General features: G+C 45.0%; 2 protein-coding genes across 3 annotated transcripts in view; one reads left to right on the top strand and one right to left on the bottom strand.

The window, feature by feature from the left end:
- Positions 1 to 20,274, bottom strand: part of LOC118569516 (minichromosome maintenance complex component 3 associated protein) — a 52,713-nt gene extending 32,439 nt beyond the window's left edge. Inside the window, 14 exon segments of the mRNA XM_036167350.1 lie at positions 504 to 703; positions 999 to 1,240; positions 2,186 to 2,346; positions 6,611 to 6,773; positions 9,011 to 9,279; positions 9,586 to 9,783; positions 10,634 to 10,773; positions 11,589 to 11,782; positions 14,028 to 14,172; positions 14,324 to 14,402; positions 17,594 to 17,817; positions 18,045 to 18,288; positions 18,290 to 19,370; positions 19,922 to 20,274. Of these exon segments, the coding sequence (XP_036023243.1) occupies positions 504 to 703; positions 999 to 1,240; positions 2,186 to 2,346; positions 6,611 to 6,773; positions 9,011 to 9,279; positions 9,586 to 9,783; positions 10,634 to 10,773; positions 11,589 to 11,782; positions 14,028 to 14,172; positions 14,324 to 14,402; positions 17,594 to 17,817; positions 18,045 to 18,288; positions 18,290 to 19,264 (3,234 nt within the window). The 5' untranslated portion in view covers positions 19,265 to 19,370; positions 19,922 to 20,274.
- A 104-nt stretch (positions 20,275 to 20,378) lies between these two features.
- Ybey (ybeY metalloendoribonuclease) lies at positions 20,379 to 26,988 on the top strand. 2 transcript variants are annotated; one of them, XR_004943088.1, is made up of 6 exons: positions 20,379 to 20,440; positions 21,014 to 21,270; positions 23,100 to 23,228; positions 24,084 to 24,152; positions 25,863 to 26,162; positions 26,271 to 26,988. XR_004943088.1 is itself a non-coding variant. In XM_036167932.1 (5 exons), exons 2-5 carry the CDS (start codon positions 21,061 to 21,063, stop codon positions 25,947 to 25,949), a joined length of 495 nt encoding a protein of 164 aa, XP_036023825.1. In that variant the 5' UTR covers positions 20,379 to 20,440; positions 21,014 to 21,060; the 3' UTR covers positions 25,950 to 26,988. The 2 variants fall into 2 exon arrangements, 1 of the variants encoding a protein (XP_036023825.1); XM_036167932.1 differs by having other exon boundaries at positions 25,863 to 26,988.
- The last annotated feature ends 354 nt before the right edge of the window (positions 26,989 to 27,342 follow it).

Raw genomic sequence — 27,342 nt, 5'->3', positions numbered from 1 at the left:
TGACTGCCCTGTAGGTGGCCACAACAGCACCGTTTCCAGTTCACATCAAAATCCTCAATTTCTGTGACCTTTAGGCTTTCCCTCAAGACTCCCTGATCCTCCAGTAAGACACAATCAAGTCCCCCCACTTGAGCAGCAGACAAGTTCTGCTCAAAACAAAAGCCACCCTCTGTCTACAGACACAAAGCAGTGCTGTGACCCCATAGGCCCTAGTCAGCTCAGCCACTGATGTCACACATGAGCAAGTACTCAACAGCCAGAAGAGACATGTCGGGTTCAGCTCGGGATTGTGGTAGGAACCACTCAAGTGCAGTTCTGACTGCTATGATGAAGATGGGGTCTCTGCAGCTACCCTGAAGGAATGGCCTTACTTCTGCCACCTGAGGCTAGGACCCTCTCCCACACCTTCCTGATTCTGGCTCCTATCCAGTGAGCACAGGCAATGCAGTCCTCTCACGTAAATGTTTACAGACTTCATGAAGTTTACTTCAGAAGACCCTTACCGATTCAGAGTACACAGGTGCAGGCTTTGGAGACAGCAGCTCAGGCTGCATGGAGGACTGGAAAAGGCCGGGTGCCACAGCTGGGGCCAGTGGTGGGACATGAAGCACCGGTGTGGATGAGGGTGCGGGGGGAGGCTGTGGGAGGAGAGCCAACGCTGGCACATCCACCTCGGCCTCATACTCCTCTCTTCTCCCACCTCCTAGAAAGAAAACATACCACATAACCAAAATCTCTACGAAAGGACCAGAGCTATCCAAACCCTAAGGAGGGGACGGCCCTCTTGACAACTAAGGGTATAGGGCAGAGGATGATACATGCTTTATGTGGAAACTGTATCATGGTATCATAAACACTAACAAGGGTGTCAAAACTCCAAATCCAGGCAAAGTGAGAGCTATCTAAGCATCTGGCCAAGAGCCAGGCCTCCAAACACTTACAGAATCTTCTGATGACGGGGAGGTTTCGAGGGGGAAAATACACTACAGTTCACTCACCTGCTGTGTCTGCACCTGATCTCTGAGTGTTGATGGGAAGCTCTGTAGCCAGGCTCTCTCCAACGTATTTATTCTGGGAGTTAAAGCTGCACACAGGTGTATGGCGAGGTACAGGAGGCAGTGGCCCTCCATTCACGACTTCTCCAACTGACACAGTCAGCTTCTGGGCAATAAACACTGACTTCCAGGACTTGGATAATCCCTCTGGTTCCAGGAATGCCGACCGATTCAGCTCAACACAGCTACCCAGACCAGGAAGAGCCCACAGAGAGGAGTCAGCAGGGAAAGAAGACAGCTATGCCTCCTCAAACCCAGCTACTGGATCCCCTGGTAGAGCAAGACTGGACAGATATGAGAAGGTAAGTGTCCAGCCTCGGGGAATCACGGACCCAGGGCATTAACAGCCATGTGTGAAGTGACATAAGCCAGTATGCTCCTCTTTCAGTGATGGCAGCCCACAGTCAAAGCCACACGACTCCCCTGAGGACAGGACTGGAAGGAGAGCTGCAGCGGGCAAGGAAACACAACCAAATGACCAATGGACTGGTGCCATTATTTGGGAAACAGTTTGTGAGCATCAACAGCATCCAAGCCCTGATTACAGGTACAGAGTACCTTGACCCATCCTACTGGACTTCCAGCTCTGCTACCAGGTGTGCAGGGGCCAAACAGGGGTGGACAAAGGCAATCTTCAAAGAGCAGAGTAGAAAAGCCCTAACCTTTATCTTTAGGTTCTCTGGTAACTGATGAAAAGCAGTGATTTGGGAATAAAAAAGAACTTGGTCTGGTTCTTTTTATTCTCAAATCCCTGGTTGTGTACACATTTAATCATACTACTTGGGAAGCAGATTTCTGTGAGTCTGAGGCCAGCCTGGTCTACACAGCAAGACCCTATCTCAAACAAAACAAAACAAAAACAGAAGAATGAACTTGGTCTGGACCCATGTGTGCCTTAGGAATAATCCCTAGGTTCAAGTAGGAAAGCAGTACACAAAGTAGGCCTTCTCAAAGGCCCAATAAGTAGTCCTTTCTCAGAATTTTTAAAAAGTGTGTGGTGTGGTGTGGTGTGGTGTGGTGTGTGTGTGTGTGTGTATGTGTGTGGGTGTGTGTGTGTGTGTGTGTGTGTGTATGCGTGTTGGGGGGCGGGGCACAGAAAAGACGTGCACAGGTGCAGTCTCAGCTCTTACCCATCAGCTACAGTGAGGCCATGGTAATTGAGGAAGTTGGTTGCCTCTTCACAATCTCTGAACAACAGCATTCGTACAACACCATCCAGGGGGAACACAGTAGAGCGTTGTGTGCTCACAGTGTATGCAACATTGAGTGCTCGGAGGGCATCCTTTCGGATCTGAAAGAAGCCATGGCAATGTCAGCTCAGAGGGAAACCCAGTTCAACAGAGAACACAGCCAGCTGGCTGCACAATATGGAGCTCCTGCTACAGCTCAGTCCTGGTTCCCTATCTAGGCAGAGCTCACACCCCTCAGGCGGCCTTTCCTCCTTGTACATAACTACTACTAACTGTACTCCACTTTATGCATTACCAGCTCTAGCTCTGGTTTCCTTCCTAGCACATCAGTAGTGCGGAAATAGGAATTCTGTTGGTTTTGTTCCCATTGTACTCTCAGCATTAAGAATACAGTCAGGCAGAAGGGCCAGGCAGTGGTCGCGCATTTTTTTTTTTTAAAGATTTATTTATTTATTATGTACACAGCATGTATGACTACAGGTCAGAAGAGGGCACCAGATCTCATTACAGATGGTTGTGAGCCACCATGTGGTTGCTGGGAATTGAACTCAGGACCTCTGGAAGAGCAGTCAGTGCTCTTAACCTCTGACCATCTCTCCAGCCCCGATGCACACCTTTAATACCAACACTTGGGAGGCGAGAACTCTCTGTTCATGTTCCAGGCCAACAACTGACAAGTGGGACTTCATAAAACTAACAAGCTAAAGAAACAATCAACAGGATGGAGAGGAAGCCACAGAATGGGAGGGGATCTTTGCCAGCCATACATCTGACAGAGGACTAATATCCAGAATACACAAAAGAACTCAAAAAACAAAGAATCAAAAACAACAACAACAAAATTGACCCATTAAAAAAATGGGCCTGGGAGGGGCGGTGGTGGCGCATGCCTTTAATCCCAGCACTCGGGAGGCATAGCCAGGCAGATCTCTGTGAGTTCGAGGCCAGCCTGGACTACAGAGCGAGATCCAGGAAAGGCACAAAGCTACACAGAGAAACCCTGTCTCAAAAAAACTTAAAAAAAAAAGGGGGGGGGGGCCTGGAACATGAACAGAGAATTCTCAAATGAAGAAAAAAACATGCCTAAGAAATATCTCAAGAAATGTTCATCATTCCTAGCAAATAGGGAAAGGCAAATCAAAACAACTTTGAGATTTCATCTTTCCCTAGTCAGGATGGCCAAGATCAACAAAAACTGACAATCAATACTGGAGGAGCTGTGGGGAGGAACTGTCATTCACTGTTGGTGAGGCTGCAGATTGGTCCAGACTCTATGGAAACCCGTGTGGAGAAGTCTCAAAATGCTGAAAATAAACCTACCATATGCCCAAAGGACTTGACTTCCTACTCCACAGATACTTATTCAGCCATGTTCACTACTCACCTATTCACAATAGCTAAGAAAAAGAAACAACCTAACAAGTGTCCTTCAACTTGCAAATGGATAATGAATATGTGAGATAAAATATATTACAGAATACCATATTAAGCTATAAAGGAAAATGAAATTAAGAACTTTGCCAGCAAATGGATGAAACTAGAGAAGGTCATACTGAGTGAGGTAACCCAGACTCAGAAAGGCAAGCATTGCATGTTTTCTCTCATCTGAGGAGCCTGGCGTCAAATCTTCAGGTTGTGAGTACACAGCCCACAGTAACCACAGAAAGCAGCAAAGCAAACGAGAGCATTGCAGGCATAGGGTGTGCAGGAGCAATAGGGAGGGGAATGGCCGGGTACAGATACAGATGGGGAAGGAGGAGAATGGGGCTCTAACTAGTGAGGAGGGAAGAAAGGACATATAACAATAAAAATGTCTGAAAAAGTTGTAAGGGATCCAACCATCAACTAGCTACCTAAAAGTACCTGTAACAGTGGCTGGAGAGGCGGCTCAGCAGTTAAGAGCACTGGCTGCTCCTCCAGAGGAGCCAGGTTTGGTTCCCAGTGCCCATGCAGCAACTCACAAACTCCAGCTCCAGGGGATCTGACCCCATTCTGCCCTCCATGAGCACTACATGCACATGCTACACAGACATACATGCAGGTAAATACTCATACACTTAAAATACAAAAAAGAAACAAATCTTTAAAAAATAAAAAACTTGGCAGAGAGATGAACGTCTTTAATCCCAGCACTTGGAAGGCAGCGGCAGGTGGATCTCTGTGAGTTCAAGGCCAGCCTGGTCTACATAGAGAGGTCCAGGACAGCCAGAGCTACATAAAGACCCTGCTTCAATAAATAGATAGATAGATAAATAAATAGATAGATAGATAAGTATTTATTTAACAAAAGTAGAAACACCTATAGTACACTTAAGCTAGTGCATAAACAAACATATAGCTTAAGTAAAATTTTCCCATCTGAGCTTACAATGTTCCCTCCAAGAACCAAAGACTATATATAATAGAAATGTCAGCACCAGGCATGAAAAAAGCCCTTCTGGGAGCCGTTGGTCAGGGTTTTCCAAGAGACTCCCTTGGTTGCTCCCCAGAGGTGGAAGGTTAAGTCCATACCTACTGCTGAAAACACCATGCAGTTTAGACACAGGACCAAGAGGCCCCTGAGCTGAAATTGACCTGAATGCTTCTTCCCTGAGAACTAGCTTTCATAGTACCAGAAGGCGCCATGCAAGCTTCCAAAAGCAGCCAGCTATGACACATATAAACCAATAACCCTATGGCACACATACCTTGGTGGTAACAAACAGCTCTCTAATTGGATTTAAGACCAGCTCAGTCGGAGAGAAATCATGCCTGGTACAGGAAACCTAGCCAACTACCTAGGGCTAGTAGTTATGGATCTTGGAGGAGAACCTGTAACTGCTGCTTTACTAAATATTTGTCCTGTGTAGTCCTTACCCCTCATCAAGGACACTTCTCTTTGCAGCAGACAGAGACAATTATAGAAAAACATAACCAATCAAAATGCAAAGCTGTTGAGTCCAGTCCCAAGGGGTCATCTACAATACCACTCACACACTCAGAGAACACTGTGGAAGAAGGGGCGGAAAGTTGTAAAAGCCAAAGAACTGGGGAGTTTGTCACGAGATTGTGTCTACTACAGACAGCAGAAGCTATATCCATGAAGTCTCCCCAACATGACTATTACACATGAGCTGAACAAGAACAACAACAGACACACTAATGTGAACAGGGAAAAGTCAAGGAGGCCTCAGCCCTATACAAAGAACTACCGGTAACTACAAGTGGGAAGAAGCAAGCTTCCTCAAGAAAAGCACATCAACTGATTATCTAATCAGCCCTGAAAACGTATAGACAAGTATAATTACCCAGACTGAGCAGGCTGTCCTTACATTTAGGAGTGTGTGTGTATGTGTGTGTGTGGACAATGACCTCCAGACAGGCCCTCTCCTATCAGCAGAGGCCAAGCAGAATCTCTCCATGCCCATCTGAAACAGTATGTTCATGGGAAGAGCACACTGGGGGAAGAGGAACAGTACCAGTCATTTCTCACTGTGCCAACATCTACATAGGTTATTTCTCACTGTGCCAACATCTACATAGGTTATTTCTCACTGTGCCAACATCTACATAGGTTATTTCTCACTGTGCCAACATCTACATAGGTTATTTCTCACTGTGCCAACATCTACATAGGTTATTTCTCGCTGTGCCAACATCTACATCAGTCATTTCTCACTGTGCCAATATCTACATCAGTCATTTCTCACTGTGCCAGTATCTACATTGGTCATTTCTCACTGTGCCAACACCTGTACAGGACTAAGCTGGCCCTCTACTGGAATCTCCAAGCCAATTCAAAGAGATGGAGCTAACAAACAGACTGGAACTAAGATCAAGAACTTATAAGAAATTCCTTAATTTAAAACATAAAATAAGGTGGTCTTCTGAATGCCTTTGTAGTCCCAATGCCAAGCACAGGACAGAGTGGAAAAACAGGACTCGGATATGAATGGACTCAGCATCAGCAGCCTAACACTCAAAAATGGTTGGTTGGTTTTTGTGTTTTCCAGAGTCTCCCTAGGTTATCCTAGCTGTCCTCTCATAATTTTATTAATACCAACAATTTCAAAGTTAAGGATTTTGTACACTATAGGATTTGTGGCTTAGGGTTTGTTTTCATGAAAGATGATAGTGTTGAACTCAACCTGTCATTAAAGGATCTATGTGAGGCACAGAACTGTTCCCATTGCATGGTCCCTCTTAGTGGAGATCCAGGGTAGCCCACCATCCATGGCTAAACCGGAAATGCCCTGCTGGGCTGTGACAGGCTCCATGAGCTGACTGCTGGCTGCCCATTTGTAAGAGTACAAGAAAAGAGAAGCATGTCAACACCTCAACAGTTACTGCTTTTGATCCTATGTTGCTAGCAGTGCTTCCACTCACCTGATTAAAGTAACAGTGTAACAGGCAGGCATTCAGGTAAGATGCAGACTGGACCAGTTTGAAAAATCTCACGAAATTATTACTGTTCAATGCCGCAAAAGCCTGGACAGCAAAGTTCACCTCGGGGGAGTTCCTAACATCAGGGTGGAACTGCTGAACCTCCCTGTAAGTGAAGGAGGCACGAGCATTAGAATGGTGATGTAAGTCACTCTGAGAAAACAGCTAGACTTCAGCAATACAGAGACGGGCAGTCTGAATGGTGACAACCACCAAAGTCTAAGTTCCATAATCAGAGCTACCGCTGGCACACTCAGCTGCTACACACGGGTTCTCTTTCCTGTCTTTCCTCCTCTTTTCTTTTAGACATAGAATCTTGTGTATCCCAGATGGGCTTCAAATTCACTCTGCAACCAAAGATGACCTTCAACTTCGGAGAAGATTACAGGTGTGGTTACAAAGCTTTTCTTTAAAAAGATAATAAACTATGAGGCTGGAGAGATGGCTCAGAGGTTAAAAGCACTTGCTATTCTTGCAAAGGACCCGAATTCAATTCCTAGCACCCATGTCAGGTGGCTCTCAACTGCATGTAACTTCAACTCCAGGATATTTGACATCCTCCTCTAGTCTCTACAGGAACCTGCATTCACATGCATATGCTTACACAGACACACACTATATACAATAAAAAATAATAATAAAGAAAGAACTTAAAAAGATGATAAACGGCTGGGTATGGTGGATACACCTTTAATCCCAGCACTTAGGAGGCAGATCTCTAAGTTCAAGACCAACCTGGTATATAGAGCGAGTTCCTGGATAGCCAGCATACACAGAGAAACACTGTCTTGAAAAAATGAAAAATAGTCAGGCGGTGGTGGCACACGCCTTTAATACCAACACTTGGGAGGCAGAGCCAGCTGGATCTCTGGAGTTCAAGGCCAGCCTGGTCTACAGAGCAAGACCTAGGACAGGTACCAAAGCTACACAGAGAAACTCTGTCTCAAAAAATTAAAGAAAAGAAAAAATGAAAAATAAAATAAAATAGGGAATGGGCTATGGTGGCACATGCTGTTTATCCTAGCACTTGAGGAACAGAGGAAGGCAGATCTCTGTGAGCTCAAGACCAAACTGGTCTACAAAGCAAGTTCTAGGCCAGGTAGGTCTATACAATGAGACCTTGTCTCACCCCTACCCCCCCAAAAAAGCAAAACTATAACTAGGAGCTGGAGATGTATAGCTATTAATGGCACTTGCTGCTCTTCCAGAATACCTAGATTCAATTCCCAGCACCCATGAGGCAGCTAACAACTGACAATAACTCCAGTTCCAGGGCTTCCAATGCCATTCTCTGGCTTCCTTGGGCACCAAGACTACATGGTGCACAAACATACAAGCAGGCAAAACCCCCATACACATAAAAGATAGAAATAAAGTAACATCAGTAACTGAAATAAATTTAGACGGGCGTGGTAGCGCACACCTTTAATCCCAGCACCTGGAAGGCAGAGGCAGGCAGATCTCTGTGAGTTAGAGGCCAGCCTGGTCTACAGAGTGAGTTCTAGAAATAGAGAGAAACCTTGTCTCAAAAAACAGCTGCCCCCGCAACAATTTTTTTAACTGCATTATTCAAACTGGGTGCAAATGTTTGTCACAGAGACTACCAGCCAATTTCTACAACTTGTTATCTGCTGCAAAGTTTAAGTCAATCATACATATAGGCCTACAACAATAGGTTCTTGGAGAAAATATTAACCAAAAAAAAAAAAAATTTTTTTTTTCAGTGAAGCATGGCAGTGCACAAATATAATCCCAGCACTCAGAAGGCAAGAACTCTCAAATTTGAGGCCAACTTAGGTCACACTGCACAGTGAGATTATGTCAAAAGGAAGAGAGAGAGGAAAGGAAGGAGAGGAGGAGGAGGAAGGGAGAGAGGGAAAGAACACAAAACAGCTAATTTCAATATAAATAAGGGATTTTTGCAACTAAAAGGAGGCAATGGCTACCAGAGTTTAGCTTATCAAACATGGGTGCAAACAAATCTACAGTAATTCTTTCTTATCTAAAGGTCTACTGACATATCGACCCAGCATTTCAAATTCTCTCCCTCCAGTAACTTATCCAGTTTGATTTCATTTAACTTTCCTTCTAATACATGCCACCAACAAAACATTCTGGAAACTGAACTGCCAACAACACTAAGGGGACTGACTTCCTACCTCCCATGTCCTGTCTCCCAGCTGTGTCACTGAGAGGGTCCCTCTCAGGATGAACATGAAGGAATTACACACGGCATGCTGGTCTCAGTACATGCGGGCACTTGTTGACCCCTGGCTCAGTTTGGCAACTGCACCATGGACTTTCTAATACATCAAAGCCCAACTTCTGACTCTGAAAACACACCTCAAAATGTCTCCTTTGTTGAGATTGAGCAGGACATTGTAGCCCTGGAATTCTGCTTCACTGGCACAGAAAACACCCTTGTTCCTCAGGTCCTGGTACATCTCCTTCAGACTCTGTAGACACTTGGTCATATTCTCATTGTTGATCTTGGCATCAAAGGAGGACATGGGCTCCTCACACATGAAGTGGGCACAATGGATATGAAACCGGGTACACTTTTCGATCAGAGACACCGTCAGGGGATCACAGAGGTGCTGCTGTGTGATGTCCTGTTCAGATTAGAGGGGAGGATTACACATGCACACATGCACACATACACTGATCACTACACACAAGCCATATACACACATGATCCATGAAAAGTCAACTTTGTTAAAAAATTATGCTGATGAGTTGAATTACATTTCAACTTGAAACTAACCCCCCATGTAACACAATCAAATACAGTTTGTAATGGCTCAAAGAAAATTATATTTTTGTTTCAGATAAAAATAACTATATAAAACAAAAAGTTAAAAATTCCATTTGTGAATATACATGGATTTCTTAGTTATTTGACTGAAGGGAGACGATACCTTCCGTATACCCCGTGTGCGGTTCCACACGAAGTCGTACCAGTCCCGAAGGCTGCCTTCCTTTTGGTCCATGATCTGGGTCACCAAGTAGTCCATGGTCCTGCTGAGAACTGCTGAGGGCCTCAGCTCATGTGGCAGGGGCTCCTCCTGATCTGCAGAGGACCGACTGTACTCCTTCACAGCAGCTGCATGGTCTACCTGGGGGCAAGGAGTGGGAACAAACTGTTTCATGGCAATTTTTTTTTTTTAGTGCAGGAAGAAATCACATACACACCCACATGAGATCAATGCTTGGGAATAGCTTTTCAATGGAAATGCTCTGTTAAAGGTGACCAATTTTTTTTTAAGATTTATTTATTTACTATGTATATAGGAGAGGTTGCCAGATCTCATTACAGATGGTTGTGAGCCACCATGTGGGTGCTGGCAATTGAACTCAGGACCTCTAGAAGAGCAGTCATTGCTCTTAACCTCTGAGCAATCTTTCCAGCCAAAGGTGACAAATTTTAAGGATAATATAAATCCAGGCAAATATAACAACGAGTCAAGAGTATCACAGGAGCAGGAATGTGTGAAGACCCATCTGCCTACCCCAAAGCACAGACCTAACAGGTAAAGGGGCTTCTAGGAACAGAACACATCTCAAGGTCAACATTAAAAACAAAAGTAGTGCCTCTTGGGGGTGGTGCATGCCTTCCATCCCAGCACTTGGAAGCCTGGTCAAAAATGAGTTCCAGGACAACTAAGACCACATAGAGACCTGTCTCAAAAAACAAAATCAGAAACAAACAAAAAATAGAGACCCAGCGAGATAGCTCAGTATGGGTAAGGGCACTTGATACTAAGCCTGATGACCTGAGTTCGATCTTCAGAGCCCACATAGTGAAGGAGAGACCAATTCCTCTAAGTTATCCTCTTACATACACACGTTGTAGCACACATGTGCGCGCGCACACACATACACATTTACAGAGTAATAAATATATTCTTAAAAATCAAAATCAAAACAATGAAAAAAAATAACAAAGCTCATTAGACACAACCCTACCTGATCAGTCCCTGGGACCACTTCAAACACGCTTAGCTGGCTCCGGGTCTCCCGCAAGTACCGCTCCTTCTCAGGACACATGTCAGGGCACGTTCCAACAAATGCTCTTGCTTTGTCCAGATCAGTCCTCTTCACCCGAGCTAAAGATACCAAGCCAAAGGCAACAGCATGTGTACCACATGAGTACTAAGATTCACCAAAGTGTAGTTTCACAAAAAGAAAAGAGAAAACAAACAAACAAACATACTGCCCATAACCCAGCACTCAGGAGGCTGAGACAAGAGCTTCTGCAAGGGCTTGGGGATTTAGCTCAGTGGTAGAGTGCTTGCCTAGCAAGCGCAAAGCCCTGGGTTCGGTGCTCAGCTCTGTCAAAAAGAAAAAAAAAAAAGAGCTTCTGCAGCCAGCTTGGGTCACATGAGTTCAGGACAGCACCCACATGGCTGCTCACAACAGTCTGTGACTCCAGTTCAAGGGGATCTGACACTATCCACAGACAGACTTGCAGGCCTAACACCAATGCACATGAAATAAAAATAAATTTTTAAAAAGAAAAAAGTTAAAAAGAAGAAAGAAAGAAAATTGTAAGGAGTACATGGATTTTTCGCTATATTTCTGGAATGTTAATTTAACATTGTTTGAAGTAATATATTCACAGTTGAACATTCCAAAGGGGAACAATGCCTGAAATGGAGCATCATCTGTCACTTCTGCCTTACAAACACCTTTTCCCTCTCTCCCAACAATCATCGTAATTCCTCACGTACTCCTATACATATGTAAACATACACACTTATCACACATTAGCACACACACAGCTCCCACCTCCAGGAAGTCATACCAGTCATGGCATAGAAGAAATCCCAAGTCTCAACGGCCATGGAGCCGCTGTGGCTCCCCAGAAACTGCCTCACAACCTTGCCAGGGACTCTGGAACTTCCGTCTCTGTGCACCATACCTTGCCGCATGATTCGGTCTCTCTGGTCCAGAAGGCGGTACTTCTCCTCCGATGTCTCAGCCACAGTCCCTATCAGGGTGCTAAGAGACGACACGCATGAAGAACCAAGGCCCTCGGGGCCGTCAGATCCAGAATCAAAAGGGTCTGCCTCAAACTGGTGGATCTTTAGAATGCTTGGTTTCTTCACTGGAGAGCTACAGAGAAAGCAACACATTCATGGCCCTTGTATCATTTCCACTTCTGAATCTTTCAAGACCTTTTGGTCATCTAAAGCTAAGAAGGTACAGCATCAAAACCTAAGAAGCCAGCCAGGCACAGTGGCACATGACTTTAATCCCAGCACTAGAGAGACAGATTCTGGGGGATTTCTATGAGTTTGATGGCACCCTGGTCTACATAGTGAGTTCTAGGACAATCAGAGAGGCAGGTAAGACCCTGTCTCAACTCTCCTCCCCTCAAATAAAACAAAATAATCAAAACAACAAAACAAAACCTAAACAAAGTTGGTGATGAGATTTCTTTCATTTTTAATTAAAATAAAAAAATAAAGCTGTTGCTCCAACAACTTAAAAAGGCTGACACAGGATTGCTTGAGCCAGTAATCTGAGGTTAGGCTGAGCATCTAGCTAGACCCTAAGAAAGGGGGGACAGTGTTGAGAACAAAGATATTAGATTTACCGGCTCTTAATAATTCTGAAATATTTCATACTTTAAAAAAAAAATGGCCGGGCGGTGGTGGCGCACGCCTGTAACCCCAGCACTCGGGAGGCAGAGGCAGGTGGATCTCTGTGAGTTTGAGGCCAGCCTGGGCTACCAAGTGAGTTCCAGGACAGCCTCCAAAGCTACAGAGAAACCCTGTCTCAACAAAAACAAACAAAAAAACTGAGGGGGTTGGGGATTTAGCTCAGTGGTAGATCGCTTGCCTAGCAAGCACAAGGCCCTGGGTTCAATCCTCAGCTCAAAAAAGGAAAAAAAAAAAAAAAATGAGACAAGGGATTAGAAATGTAACTCAGGTTGGGAGAGTGCTTGCCAAGCATGCAGAGCCCTGGGTTCAAGCCTTAGCACTTCATACATCGGGTGTGGTGGTACATGCCTATAGTCCCATTACAGAGTAAGTGGAAACAGGAGATAAGGGGAGTCGAAGCCATCTTCCACTACACAATGAATACTAGGACAGTCTGGTGTAGGTGAGACCCTGTATCAAAAAGGGGGTGGGTGGAACGGGAAAAATGATGCAACAGAGGACCCAGGCTAGTCTGAAAGAGATAAGACCATATCTAAAAAAAAAAAAAAGAGGGAAAGGGTGCTGGAGAGATGGCTCAGCGGTTAAGAGCATTTGCTGCTCTTACAGAGGACCCAAGTTTGGTTCCCAGCACTCACACAGTGGCTAACAATTGTCTGATAACTCTAAATTCCAGAGGGTCTGATACCCTCGTCTGGCCACCTCCAGCACTGAATACATGTGTCATACATACAAATAAAACATGTGTACATGTATACAAGCAATTAAAAACTAAAGCTAGGGATGTCTATTTTGAGGATTATAAATGGGTAGTGCAGAGCTTGGCACAGAGCTCGCCACAGACGGAGCATTTCTTCCTGTGTTGGAATCAGGAGGCTTTTTTGTACTTTTCAGATACCGTCCTTTAGAAGACGGAGAACCCAGTGACACAGTACACTCCCATGCTCTGAGAAATGGCCCTGACCCCATCTGCTCTGTCATCCATTCACAGTTAACTAATGCAGTTTATTTTGGTTATTAAAGGCCATGAGGGGCAGGGTGATTCTAGACAAGGAGCTGCTAAGAACTAAGTAACTGTAAATGGGATCCATGCTCATTCAGCACCAAGTTCCAAACAGCAGCTTTTATTCTATGGAATTTGACGCCCTCTTCTGACCTCTACAGGCTCCAGGCATGGACATGGTAAATAAACTTCAAACACATAACAATAAGAAAGGGAGACAAAGTAATGACCAAAAGCAGGCCAGCAACTAAGCTGTGGACTACAAACTAGAAAGTGAGAAAAACAAGGTATTGGCCAAAAGACTAACAGGATTAAAGAGACCTGTCAAAGCAGGCCCAGTGTGAAAGAGACCACCTAGAGGATACGCTTCAGGGAAAGAGCTCCCTAGACAAACAAAAAAGCTGTGCTGACTGAGGAACAACTAAGCCTATCAGCAGTGCCGGGGCACCACAGGCCACAGTCCAAAGAGGGTTTTCTCAAAATCCTAGCTCCTGGGGAATATCAGAATAAAACGGAATCGCCCCTGAAGCTGCCAAGTGCTCAGATTGGCTGTCCCAAAACCATCCCTCTGACCATGCTCACTATCGGGGAGGGGATTCAAAAGCAGCTCTTCCCGTCCCTGCCCCACGGCCCCTCAGAGCCTCCCCTGCTTCTCTCCTCTTTCACGACAGTTGTTAAGAAAGGTAGATCCCACCTTTTGTTCAGCAGGCTGCCAGCTGCAGGCCTCACTATGGGCTTGCCAAGAGGGGAGTGCTGGAAGGGGGGGTCCTCTTTGCCTTGGCTGGCTTCACCGTCACCAAGCTTCTTCTCCTTCAGGGAAAAAGGTTTTTTGCTGGGACCTGAAGACACAAGGGTCAGAACAAGGTTTAGAGAAACGACTATGAGATGTGGGATGCAGTTGGAGCTAGCCACTGCGCTGGAGAACACACACTTGAACGTCAAGGGCCTGCATAGAGCAGCGGACCATGGAAACAATAACTGAAAACTCACTTATTTTCTTCTTGTGCCAAAAGATAACCACGTCCTTATGCAGACCTTTCCCCTTCTTCCTAGCCAGGGCTGCAGATGCCTGAAAAACAGTTTACAACCACTAAATATGAAGACACGTGGAGACCAGAGAAAATGTAAGTGAGAACTCAAATGCTGCAGAGAGACCAGACTACTTAAAAAGAGGGCTGAAGAGGTGGCTCAGAGGTTAAGAGCACTGGCTGCTCTTCCAGAGGTCCTGAGTTCAATTCCCAGCAACCACGTGGTGGCTCACAACCATCTGTAATGAGAACTGACGCCCTCTTCTGGCCTGCAGTCATACATGCTGTATCCATAATAAATGAATGAATGAATGAACGAATGAATAAATAAATAAAATAATTTATTTAAAAAAAAGGAACCAAAGGAGGGCCAACAAGAGGGCTGAGCAGGTGAAGGTACTTGCCTCCATGCCACAAGACTGGACGTCAATCTTCTGGACCCACATAGTGGAAAGAATAGATCTCCAAAAACTAGTTCCCTGACCTCCACATGTACTCGCCACAGCACACTAATGCCCCTGCCCCACCCCACCACACACACAGGAGAGAGAATATAAATGTTAGGGGCTAGAGAGATGGCCCAAGGTGAAAAGTGCTTGCTGCTTCGTTCTTCTGGAGGACCCAAGTTGGGTTCCCAACACTATCAGATGGCTCACAGCTACCTGTAATTCCAGCTCCCAAGGGATCCAACCCCTACCCTCTTCTGGCTTCCTTGGGCATACTCACAGACACATAAACACAAAATTTAAAAAAAAAAAAAGGCTAGGTGTGATAGCACACACCTTTCATTCCAGCACTCAAAAGCAGAGGCAGGTGGATATCTGTGAGTGTGAGGCCAGCCTGGTGTACATAGTGAGTTCCAGGACAGCTACACAGAGAAACTCTTTTGAAAGAAAAAAAGAGTTCAAGGTCACCCTCAGCAACACAGCAATTTTGAGGCCAGCCCGGACTACATGTACATGAGACTGTCTCAAAAACAACAGTAATTAAAATATATGCACAGTTACATACACATAACATTTTATTATTTTAAGGTGTTACTTATTTTTATTTTATGAACACAAATGTTTTGCCTGCATGTATATAGGTGAATAGTTTGTATGCAGGGCACTGGATCTACTAGAACTGGAGTTCCAGATGATTGTAAATCACCATTTGGGTGGTGTCAACTGAACCCCAGCCCTCTATAAGAGCAGCAAGTGCTCTTAACCACTGAGTCATTTGTCTGGCCTCAAATATACCATTTTTCAAAATGTGGATCATAAGATATTGCAACTCTGTGCCCAAGGTGGGAAAAAACTCTATACCCCACCCCCCCCCCCAAAAAAATTACAGCAGGGATGCAAACAGATACCAATACACCAATCATTCACAGCAGCCCATTTTTAACAACAAAAGAATATATTAACAAAATGTGGGCAACAGAACAGTATTCACCTATCAAAAGGAATCAAGTTCTCATCCATACTACAATATGGATGAACATGCCAGGTGAAATAAGCTATATAAAAAGAAAAGTTGTATGATTCCACATACATGAAATACCTAGAAGAGGCTATTATTGTTAGTTTTTGCTCTATCTGGGGGCCCACTACCCAACTCCCAAATAAATTCACACCCAGAGGCTTATTCTTATTTATGAATGTCTGGCCTTAGTTTGGCTTGTTTCTTGCTAGCTTTCCTTAACGTATCCCATCTACCTTTTGCCTCTGGGCTTTTCCTATTATGTCACTTCTGTATCTTACTCTTTCTCTGTGACTTGCTATTTAGCTGGGTGGCTGGCCCCTGGAGTCCTTCTCCTTCTCTGGCTCCTAGATCTCTCTTCCCAGATTTCTCCTTGTATATATTCTCTCTGCCTGCCAGCCCCACCTATCCTTTCTCTTGCCTTGCTATGGCCATACAGCTCTTTATTAGACCATCAGGTGTGTTACACAGGCACAGTAACACAGCTTCACAGAGTTAAACAAATGCAACATAAATAAAAGTAACACACCTTAAAATAACATTCTACAACAATAGGCAAATTCATAATGACAGAAAAATAGAGGTAACCAAAGGCTGATAAGAGAAAAGAGAAACACTTAAGTGATTATAGAATTTCTGCTTTGGGATGATGAGAATATCCTGGAAATAGACAGTGGTATGACTGCCAGGCATGGCAGTGCACACCTGCAATCAGACCACTAAGGAAAAGGGAGAAAAAAGTCAAACATTCTAGGCCAGGGCCTGGAGCAATGGATCAGTGGTTCTGAGCACTGGCTGCTCTTCTAGAATCAATTCCCAGCACCCATATGGCAGCTTACAACCATCTGTAACTCTAGGTTGAAGGGATCAACATCCTCTTCTGTCCTCCACAGGCACCAAGCATGCATAGATGCACAGACATACATATAGGCAAAATAGTTACACACAAATAATAATTTTTTCTGTGTAGTCCTGGCTATCCTGGAACTCACTGTGTACACCAGGCTGGCCTCAAACTCAAGAGATCCTCAGACATGCACACCCAAAGTCAGGAAAATGAACACCACCATCTCAACCACAAGTGAAGAATGAGATTCTTAAAAAATTATTTCAGTAAGCATTTCTAGTATTGGTTGTATATGTAGTATATATAAATTATATATATATATATATGTATTATATACTATATATAATATTCATTATGCCATTTCATTAACATCACATGTTCATTACCCTCTTTATTACCCTCTCTCCCTCATAAGATATTTTCCTCTTCTTTTAGGATCCTTTTTCTAATCTAATGACCCCCCCCCATATATAACTTTAAACCTACAATGAGATATTTAAAGAGGAAAGAGTGAGATACTAGAGTGCTTTCCCTATAGTCCATCAAGCAAACAATTTAAGGATTAAAAATGACAAAGTTGCAACTGTAGAGAGAGTCAGCAGTTAAAGAGCACTGGCTGCTCTTCCAGAGGACTGGATTTGATTCCCAGCACCCACATGGCAGCTCACAACCATCTGTAACTCAGTTCCAGGGGATCGAATGCCCTCTTCGGGCCTCTAGGGTACCAGGCATTCGAGTGGTGTTCAAACACGCAGGCAAAAGACCTATATACATAAAAATAATTTTTAAAAATTTTCAAGTTACCAAGGACTCAGAACACAGCTCAGTGGTAACGTGTTTGTATAACATCCTCTGCATGAGGGGAAAACATGTCACAAAGTTCAAATCTGGAGCAACAAGAGGCAAGCTGGGAGTACTCACGTGATCGAAAAAATGCACCACGGCGAGCTTTTTGCTGCGCCTGGTGAAGACCCGCTGTACTTTGGCGATTTTGCTGAAGTGCTTCTCCAGGGTGGCCCTGTCATTGAGATAGTCAGGGATGTTCTTGCACTGGATGGCTGTCAGTTCTAAGGAAGACAAGCCCCCCAGGCTGTCGGTGCTCTCACTTCGTTTGCTTTGGCGCACAGATTTTCCCCTGAGAGAATCTAGGAATTCAGAAAGCAGACACATTAAGTTCCCTGGGTAGAACACTTCCAAGCAAAAGGAGTCACAACTGTGTACAAGCAAAGCAAGTGTCCATGGATGGAAGGCGGCCTCAAGCCTCTACGTTAGGACCTCTAATATGTGGTGGGGCTTTAAGTTAAGCTAACACCGGGAAACACACAAGAGCTTGGCAGCAAGGTATCTTGTGTTGCGTACACGCAGAACTCACCTTCTTTTTCATCTCTACCTTCAGTTTCTTCCTCTTTATTCCCAGCTGGAAGCCGAGAAGGTACCAGGGTAGACTGACTTCCTCCTGAGATGGCCATGTGGTCGCTTTCCCCAGACTCCACAAAGCCACTTTCCTTTTTTGATTCCTTGCCGCCCAGGCGACCTGCTTCTTTATTGCTTTTGAAGACATCCTGTATCGTCCGACCAAACAAAGTGCCTCCCCGGGGTCTATTTAGGCGGACAGGGTCGTTTATCTGGAGGATGGTCTCCCCGGGACAGAGGGTCAGAGTCTTCTGCTGCCTCATGGCAGTGTCTCCTGGGGGAGCGATCCTGGTCCTCTTTCCTTTTCAGTCCTTTCAAGGGGGTAGGGATTGGCTCCACCAGAGAGATGGCGGCTTCCTCACATCCTTGACGGCTGCCTGTTTTGTTGCCTGGGAAGAGCTCCCCCAAAGATCCAGATGACATAGGGAAAGTGGAGAAACTACTATTGGAACTTCCAAATACTGACTTAGGTCCCCTCTTCTCTTCCTCTACATTTTGGTTAGACAAAGCAGGGGTAAGGACAGATGTCGTATTACTATTAACTGGTTTTGAAAAGACAAAATTTGAACTAGTCACTGAACTATTTGTCACCTGGGGAAAAGAAAAAGGCGTCGGGCCTCCAGACCCACTACTAATGGGATGGGAAAATGTGAAAAATCCAGAAGCAATTTGGCTCTGGGTTTTCTCTGGCTCTGACTCGGCGGCCCCCAGTATTGGTCTGAATACTGCATTTTCCAGAGGTTTAAACTTGAATTCTGTTTTCCTAAAACCAGAGCTTGATACTTCTCCAGTTTCTGGCCCAAAAGCAGAGCCACTTGGGAAAACTCCAACACCAGAGGGTGATTTAAAACTAAATCCTGTATTTCCCGGCACAGATGAACTTGAAGGCCCAGAGGTAGATGCAAAAGAAGGTGTGGATTCAAGACTAGAAAACAGTCCAGCACTTGAGGTTTGGGTGAGTCCAAATGCTGGCAATGAGGAAGAATGACTTACTCCAGAGGGTGCTGCAAAGTTTGATACCTGTGAAAACCCAAGGCTCTTTCCCAGTGTGCTGTTTTGTCCAAAAAGGGAAGGCTGACCAAATCGAAATGGTGACTTAGTCTGAAATGTCCCTGTGGTACTAGAAGATACGGCAAAAGCACTGGACTGCTGCCCACTGAAGGGGTTCACCGGGTTCATCTTCAACCCAATTATTTGAAGGCAATAAATACACTCTGTACACAATTAATCCTCTTCCTTAAACTATCTGTTGCTTGGGGAAGCTCTCCTTCATCCTCAAGATAACCTGAAAAACAAAAGTTCAGAATATTCCAGCATATTTTGCTACAAGTCTTAAATCACAGATACTCTAAGAACAATTCTTCATTTTTTTTTTTTTCATCGAGACCAAGGTTCTCTGTGTAGCTTTGGAGCCTGTCCTGGAACTCACGCTGTAGACCAGGCTGGCCTCGAACTCAGAGATCCGCCTGCCTCTGCCCTCCAAGTGATGGGATTAAAGGCATGCTCCACCACCTCCCTGCTTTCTAAGAACAATTTTAAAAAGACAAGCGTACAATGAGCCGACCACTCACAGAACCAACAGGTTCTTCCTGTTTTGGACACAGGGTAAGAGAGTACAAATCAATTACTATGTAATGGAGGTTTAAAGGTTTGTTTTGTTTTTTAAGACAATGTCTCACTTTGCCCAGGCTTGCCTCAAACTTGAGACAGTCAAGCACAGCATTACGTTCCTTTCTCCTGCCTTAGCCTCCCTACCGCTGGGACCACAGGCGTGCCCCCACCAGGTCTAGCTACAGCTAAAAAATCTCAGTAATTAGACGGAAAAACATCACTTACGCCAGATTCTTGCGATCTCCGAGTCCAGAGAATTACAATGTAATACTGTTAAAATGTCACTGGTTTGGTTTCCTACCATCTCATTTTTCTCCCAGTAACTGGAACTTGAGATGCCTTGCCCTGGCCTAGAACTAAGTTTTGTTTCCTATGCTTGCAATACTTAGGAAACAGGCCGTAGGGTCGACAGAGACCTTCGGGCGAAGATGGCGAAGCCAAGCCTTCAGCAACTCGGCAAGAACGCAGAGAACTGCGTAGCCGCCGCGGGAGCGGTTCCGCCAGATACCGCCCTGTCCCGAGCGCCGGTGCTCATTCACAGTCAACATCCGGGCGCCACCAGGCCCAACCCACTATAGCATACAGGCTATTGGGAGCCGGCCCTTAGATGTGTGCGGCGGACAACAAATTCGTAGGACCGACTTCCGGTTCTCGGCATCCGGTTTCCGCTCTCTGGGGTGTGCTGCTATTGATCTTCCGGCAGGCGATCTGCCTGGTTGCCGGCGTCCCACGCTACCTGCTTCGGTAAGTGTGTGGTGATTTCTCCGTTGTGCGATGTAGAAGCACCATGTTCGTGCTTGGATCTACACAACCAAGTGTCCGGGAGAGACCCTGGACCCACAGAGACCCCATCTTTTCACCCACGCTCACCCTTACCTGGTCCTACACCGTAGCAACCGCTCCAAACCACCCTATTCCACACACTGTGCCCAGTCTACTGTGTTTCATAGTTTCCTATAGTAAAAGTAAATTCCCTTAGAATTGCCGATAAGTTCCATCAAATAAAGTTTTTGTGTCTTTATTTGTTTATTTATTTATTGGTTTCTCGAGACAGTTTCTTTATGTGGCCCTGGCTGTCCTGGAACTAGCTCTGTAGACCAGGCTGGCCTTGAACTCAGAGATCTGAGTGCTGGGATCAAAGGCGTGCGCCACCACAGCCCAGCAATAAAGTTTTATTTTTTTATTTATTTTATTTTATTTATTTAAAGATTTATTGTGAGTACGTATGTATTTTTACATAATTTGAGTACGTATGTATTTTTACGTAATTTATCACTTTCTACTACTGATGGGTCTTTTCTTGAATTCTAACTGCAGGTTCCTGCCAACAATTTTTTTTTAAGGGACTGGATGTTCTTCCCAAAATGAGTTTGGTGATTAAAAATCTGCAGCGGGTGGTCCCCATCAGAAGAGTGCCACTTCGCAGGAAGATGGATATGGTCAGGAGTATTTTAGGAGTGAAGAATTTTGACCTGGGGATCATCTGTATTGACAATAAGAGTATTCAGCACATTAATAGAATCTACAGGAAGAAAAACATCCCAACTGATGTGCTTTCTTTCCCATTTCATGAGGTAAAAGAATGTGTTCCTCACATGTAGCCTACCTTTCTTCCAGAAGGGTTCCTGTTAGTTATATTACAGATATGATTATCTTTGGATTTTGGAATTTTTCAAAAATGCATTGACACCTGGCCTGGTGTACATGCCTTTATTCCCATCTATTCAGGAGGCAGAGGCAATCACATCTTTGTGAGTTCAAGGCCAGACAGGGCCACATAATAAGCCCTCTATCTGAGCCAGGCAGTGGTGACTCATGCCTTTAATCCCAGGGCTCAGGAGGCAGAGGCAGGTGGATCTCTGAGTTCTGGGCCAGCCTGGTCTACAGTGTAAATTCCAGGACAGCCAGACCTACATAGAGAAACCTTGCTTCAAAACCTGTATTAGTCAGAGTTCTCTAGAGTCACATATATATATAAAGGAAATTTATTGGAATGACTTACAGGCTGCAGTCCAACTAATCCAACAGTGGCCAGCCGTGAATGGAAAGTCCAAGAATCTAGTAGTTGCCCACAAGGCTGGGTGTCTCCGATGGTCTTCTGTAAACCCTGGAATCTCGAAAAAGTAGGCTCCAATGACAGTGAAGGACTGGGTGTACTGACAAGGTGAGGAAGAACAGAACCTTTTATACTTTTAGTCCTTGTAGAGGTGTGGCCCAAATTAAAGGTGTGTCTTCCGACCTCAAGTTGTGGATCACAGGTGTGCCCTCCATTTCTGGATCGTAGTTCAATCCAGATATAGTCAAGTTGACAAGTAAGAATAGCCATCACAAGCTCCTATCTCAGAAACAAGCAAATTAAACACAAAAGAAGTGAAGCAATATGGCCTATGACCCATGCCCATTAAATTTGTCTATCCCTAAACATCACAATTCCTCTATGCAGAGACCACTCTGTGCTATCAGGGAATTCAGATAAGGGCATCTGCAATTTTAAGTGTACCTCAGTAGTGAATGCTTGGATAGAAAAATGAAAAGTAGGTTGGGGATTTAGCTCGGTGGTAGAGCACTTGCCTAGCAAGCACAAAGCCCTGGGTTCAACCCTCAGCTCCACATTAAAAAAAAAAAAAAGAAAAGAAAAATGAAAAGTAAAGCCGGGCGGTGATGGCACACGCCTGTAATCCCAACACTTCGGAGGCAGAGGCAGGTGGATCTCTGTGAGTTCAAGTCCAGCCTGTTCTACAGAACTAGTCCAGGACAAGCTCCAAAGCTACAGAGAAACCCTGTCTCGAAGAAAAAAAAAAAGGAAAAGGAAAAAATGGTAAAATTTTTCAACAAATTACCTTTTGATAGCTATAAGTAACTACGTGCCTTCACCCATTGTTAGCAGCATAAATTAGAATAATCCTTTTGGAAAGCAAATTGATAGTAGTAGACAGTGCTTCAAAAGACTTAAGCTGGGTGGTGATGGCGCCCGCCTTTAATCCGAGTACTGGGAGGCAGAGGCAGTCGGATCTTGTGAGTTCAAGGCCAGCCTGGTCTCCAAAGTGAGATCCTGGAAAGTGGCAAAGCTACACAGAGAAACTGTCTCAAAAAACCAAAAAAAAAAAAAAAAAAATGTGATTGTGTCCATATGACAACTTAACTATATAGGATTCAACTTACTTTGGTAGGGATAATAGAAATGGAAAGTAAATAATTTGGTGAGATCATAGCATTTGAGGGCCATTGTGTGTAATAACTATGTATTCCACCCCCTCGGACTCTTTGATGGTACTTAGCCTCCATCATGTGGTTTAAGCATCCTGTGGTCAAGAGTCCTGTATCCTCTGCTGGACAAGTAAGCCAAGTCCTTGTATTTGGGCTACTGTTTGAAAGGCCTCCAACTTTGTTTCCTCATTTTCAGAATCTGAAAGCAGGTGAATTTCCTCAGCCATACTCACCAGATGATTATAATCTGGGAGATGTTTTTCTAGGAGTGGAATATATCTTCCAGCAATGCAAAGAAAATGAAGATTACTATGACATCCTAACGGTAAGCGGGATGCAAAATTACATGTACTTGCTAACAAAACTCAAGCCATAGAGAAGGTTGAGGAGACTCATATGTGCACCCTAGTATCCACAGGTACCTTTGTTGTATTTACCCCTTTCTTGTATTTAGCCTCTCCTTGCTGGTTAACCTTTTTTTTTTTTTTAAGAGCTGTAGGCTCAGGCTAGAGGGATGACTCAGCGGTTCAGTGGGTAATAGGATGCACTGTTCTTCAGAGAACCTGAGTTCTAGTCCCAACACCCATGGGGTATTTCACAGCTGCCTGTAACTCCAGCTCCAGGGAATCCAATGTCCTCTTCTGGCCTCCCAGGGCATCTGTACCCATATGCACATCCACAGACACAGGCACACACTTTTAAAATAGTAGATAAATGCAAATATGTAGTCACTGCATTGCCTAGGCTGGTCTTACACTCTTTGGTCCAGTTAATACTTCCCCTCCCTCATCCTGCTAGAACTGGGACCACACCCAGGAGCCACTCTGCCTTTCTGCTTCATTCTAATTAGATTCCCAGTACTGCCTCTACAGGGACAGTCAACTCGCTCTACCTGTGCCCAGGCCCTAACAGTGTCGCTCCACACTAATTAAGTGTACTCTGGGAAACGTTCCATTTCAGATAGGAAGGAACTGAGGTTAGAATGTAGCTCAGTGGTGAGCACTTGCCTAGACAGGAGGGAACTGAGGTATTTTAACTTCTGCACAGTAAAGCAACCATATGTCCTGCTCCAGTGTCCTGGCATAGGACAACGCAGTCTTACAGGGGGTAGTCTGTGGCCCTGAAGGGGCAGCTTTCTGGTAGATTATCCCCTGAGCTGACTTCTCATTTCCTCTAACAGGTGACAGCCACCCATGGACTCTGTCACCTTCTGGGCTTCACCCACAACTCTGAGGCTGAGTGGCAAAAGGTAAGAGCAATACCCGTGCAAGGGGCTTCGTGCTACCCATAATGTAACCCTAACCTCTCAGCTATTGCACCTCATCGCAAGAGACAGGAACTATGGCCTCCATCTGTGTGGCCTAAAAAGATGAGGTAGTAGCTGGGCAGTGGTGGTCCACACTTTTAATCCTAGCACTAGGGGAGGGGAGGCAGAGGTAGGAGGATCTCTGTGAGTTCAAGGCCAGCCTGGTCTACAAAGTGAGTTCCAGGATAGCCAGGGCTACAAAGAGAAATCCTGTGTCGAAAAACAAAACAAAACAAAACAAAACAAAAAGCTTAGGTAGTATTTTTAAGAACCTGGCTCCTTATGATACTTGTATAGTTCCCTGCTGAAAGGCACTTGGACAGACAGATTAAAAACTAAATTCCCTGAAATGCTAGCTATTATTGATGGGGGTCAGGAGCTGCTTAATGTTTAGAAGAACCTCACACTTACAAAAAACAAACAAACAAAACAAAAAAACTTACCTGTCAGTTGGCTACAGGTAATGTGAAGCAGTGGTTCTTTTTTTTCTAAAGGCCAATGGGTACCACATTTATAAAGCCCTCTACAGTGTCTAATAGTCTTAGGTTATGTTTGTAGGCAAATATTCTATTGCTCAGAATGAACTTTTTTAAAAAAAGATTTTCTGTTTATGCGTGTGTACCTTCATGAGTTTATGTGCACCATGTGTGTGCAGGTACCTGCAGAGGCCAGAAGAGGCAGTTGATTTCCTGGAACTGGAGTTGCAGTGGTTGTGAGCTATCTGATGTGGATGCTGGGAGCCAAACCCAGGCTGTCTGTAAGAGCAGTAAGTGCTCTTAACTACTAAGCTATCTCTCCAGCCCCCATGAATAAACTTTTTTTTTTTTCTTCAATTAAAAGTAGATCCCTTTCTGGCTCTGCTACCACGAAGCCCTTTCTATGCCCATTCTTTCACTGCTCCACACTTCCCTGGTCCCCTTGGGTATCCCAGCTTCTCCCCCACCCTTTAAGAGCCCACTCTCTGCTGTCCTCACTTCTTTGTCCCTCCTGTCCACCCATAGCTCTTTCCATCTCTGTTCAGGTGCTACCCTTAGACTTGTGCAGAGCTGAGATGGGGGCTTGTGCAGAAATCTGCGCAGAGTCTGGCTCTGGACAAGATCCCTAGGAGTGCCCTCTGTGGTGGTATTGTGTTCCCCGAAATATTGTGTGTTCCCCAAAATAAACTTATCTGGGGTGAGAGAACAAAACAGCCACAATATGAAACATGAGGATAGGCAGTGTTAGCACAGGCCTTTAATCCCAGCACTCGGGAGGCAGAGCCAGGAGGATCTCTGTGAGTTCAAGGCCACATTGGAAACAGCCAGGCATGGTAACTCACACCTTTAATCCCAGGGAGTGATGGCAGAGAACAGAAAGATCTATAAGGCATGAAAACCAGGCACCAGAGCTAGTTAAGCATTTGGTTGGTCAAGCTTTTAGCCTTCTAGCATCAGTTCAGCTGAGAGCCTTTCTGGATAAGGACTCAGAGGCTTCCAGTCTGAGGAAACAGGATCAGCTGAGGAACTGGCAAGGTAAGGTAGCTGTGGCTTGTTCTGCTTCTCTGATCTTCCAGCATTCACCCCAATACCTGGCCTCGAGTTTGATTTCATTAATAAGACCTTTTAAGATTCCTGCTACAGCCTTCTTGTCAGCTTGTGTGCTGCTGTGTTCCAGATGTACAACCAGGAGAAGCTGGTGCTGGAGGAACTAAATCGCTACACCGGAAGCAAGCTCCAGCCCCTGAGCAGGGGCCTCTACTAATGCTTCGATGCCCTGAGATAGCCAAGTTGATGGACAGAGTCTCTGCCAGTCATGCTGTCCTGGATGACATCAGCCCTCCCTAAAGCTTAGTCCCATGAGTGGAAATTGGCTTCAGAAAGTACCGAAGAGGTGGCTGGCTGGTTCATGCTGTTTAGAAGACTGTCTTGATTATTGTAAGCAGTAGGTCTAGGCCATTTCTAAGAGAAGAAACATGTAAGTTCTGTATCTTCTTTGGGTTTCTAGCTCTAGAGTCTGGGTGGGCTGCCCTGTCTCCCTGAAGTGGAACCCACGTCTCAGACCACTGAAATCTGTTCTTCCTAGGAGAATGGGCACCTTGCAAGAGAAGCAAGCTCAAAAGGGCAAGGCTCGCACCCAGCCCTCAGGAACTCTGTGACCTGAACCTTGTTTGTGACACTCCTAAGAGCTACTGTACGCCCTCACTTTTCTTAAGCCATTGGCTATAGACACCATAAGAAAGCCCAGTGACCTACAAAGCCTGTCACCCAGGGGCCAAAGATTCAGTCAGGCCTGTCTTCAATCCCCCTATCATTTTTGTTATTTTAATTTGATGTATGTGTATACGTATGGGTGCACATATTCACAGCATACACGCGTAGGTTAGAAGACAACTGGGGGAAGGTGGCTCTCTCCTTCTATGATGTGAGTCCCAGAGGTTGAACTCAGGTTGTCAGGCTGGACAGAAAGTTTTTACTGTCTGAGCCATCCCACTGACATCTTGTTGGCCCTTGTGATCCTGCTGCTGGGGCTTCTCCTATTGGCTGTTAGAGGCAGGATATCTGCTCAAGCCCTGGAGCGTGGAATTCTGGTCGAGTTGAAGTTCAGCTTTCCTGGACATACTGAATACCTACCTATGCAAGTCTGGACCACTTGTCTTCCCGGCATGTAGCCAATAACCTTGAATCTAGATAGGGTTTTCTGACCCCTCTGCCGTGTCTACCCTCATCTACCTATGCCGGCCATTCCCTCCTTCACAGTCATCTAACTGGTTCATCATCTTTGAACAATGACTGCTTCTGTATTCCTTTTTCTTCTGTTTGATATAATTTTTTTTTTTTTTTTGAGCCAAGGATCGAACCCCGGGCCTTGTGCTTGCTAGGTAAGCGCTCTACACTGAGCTAAGTCCCCAACCCTGGTGGGTGTTTTTGGTTTGGTTTTGCAGTGCTAGGGATGGAATCTAAGGCCTTGTCATGCTTAGTAAGTGCTCCACCACATTTCCCAGCCTGTGGCTCTGCTGATCTGTGGTTTGGTCAGCAGCTGTACCTGAGCCCAGGCCCTCTGGCTTGGCTTCCAGCCTGTGGGGGCAGGTTCTGTCTTGCAGCTCCAGGAGGTACCTGGTGTTACTTCATTAGTTTGTGTTTGCTCCAGAATCAAT

The sequence above is a fragment of the Onychomys torridus genome, chromosome 18 (genome assembly GCF_903995425.1).
Source record: "Onychomys torridus chromosome 18, mOncTor1.1, whole genome shotgun sequence".
Taxonomy (NCBI): Eukaryota; Metazoa; Chordata; class Mammalia; order Rodentia; family Cricetidae; genus Onychomys; species Onychomys torridus.
This window is presented reverse-complemented; position numbering and strand designations above follow the sequence as displayed.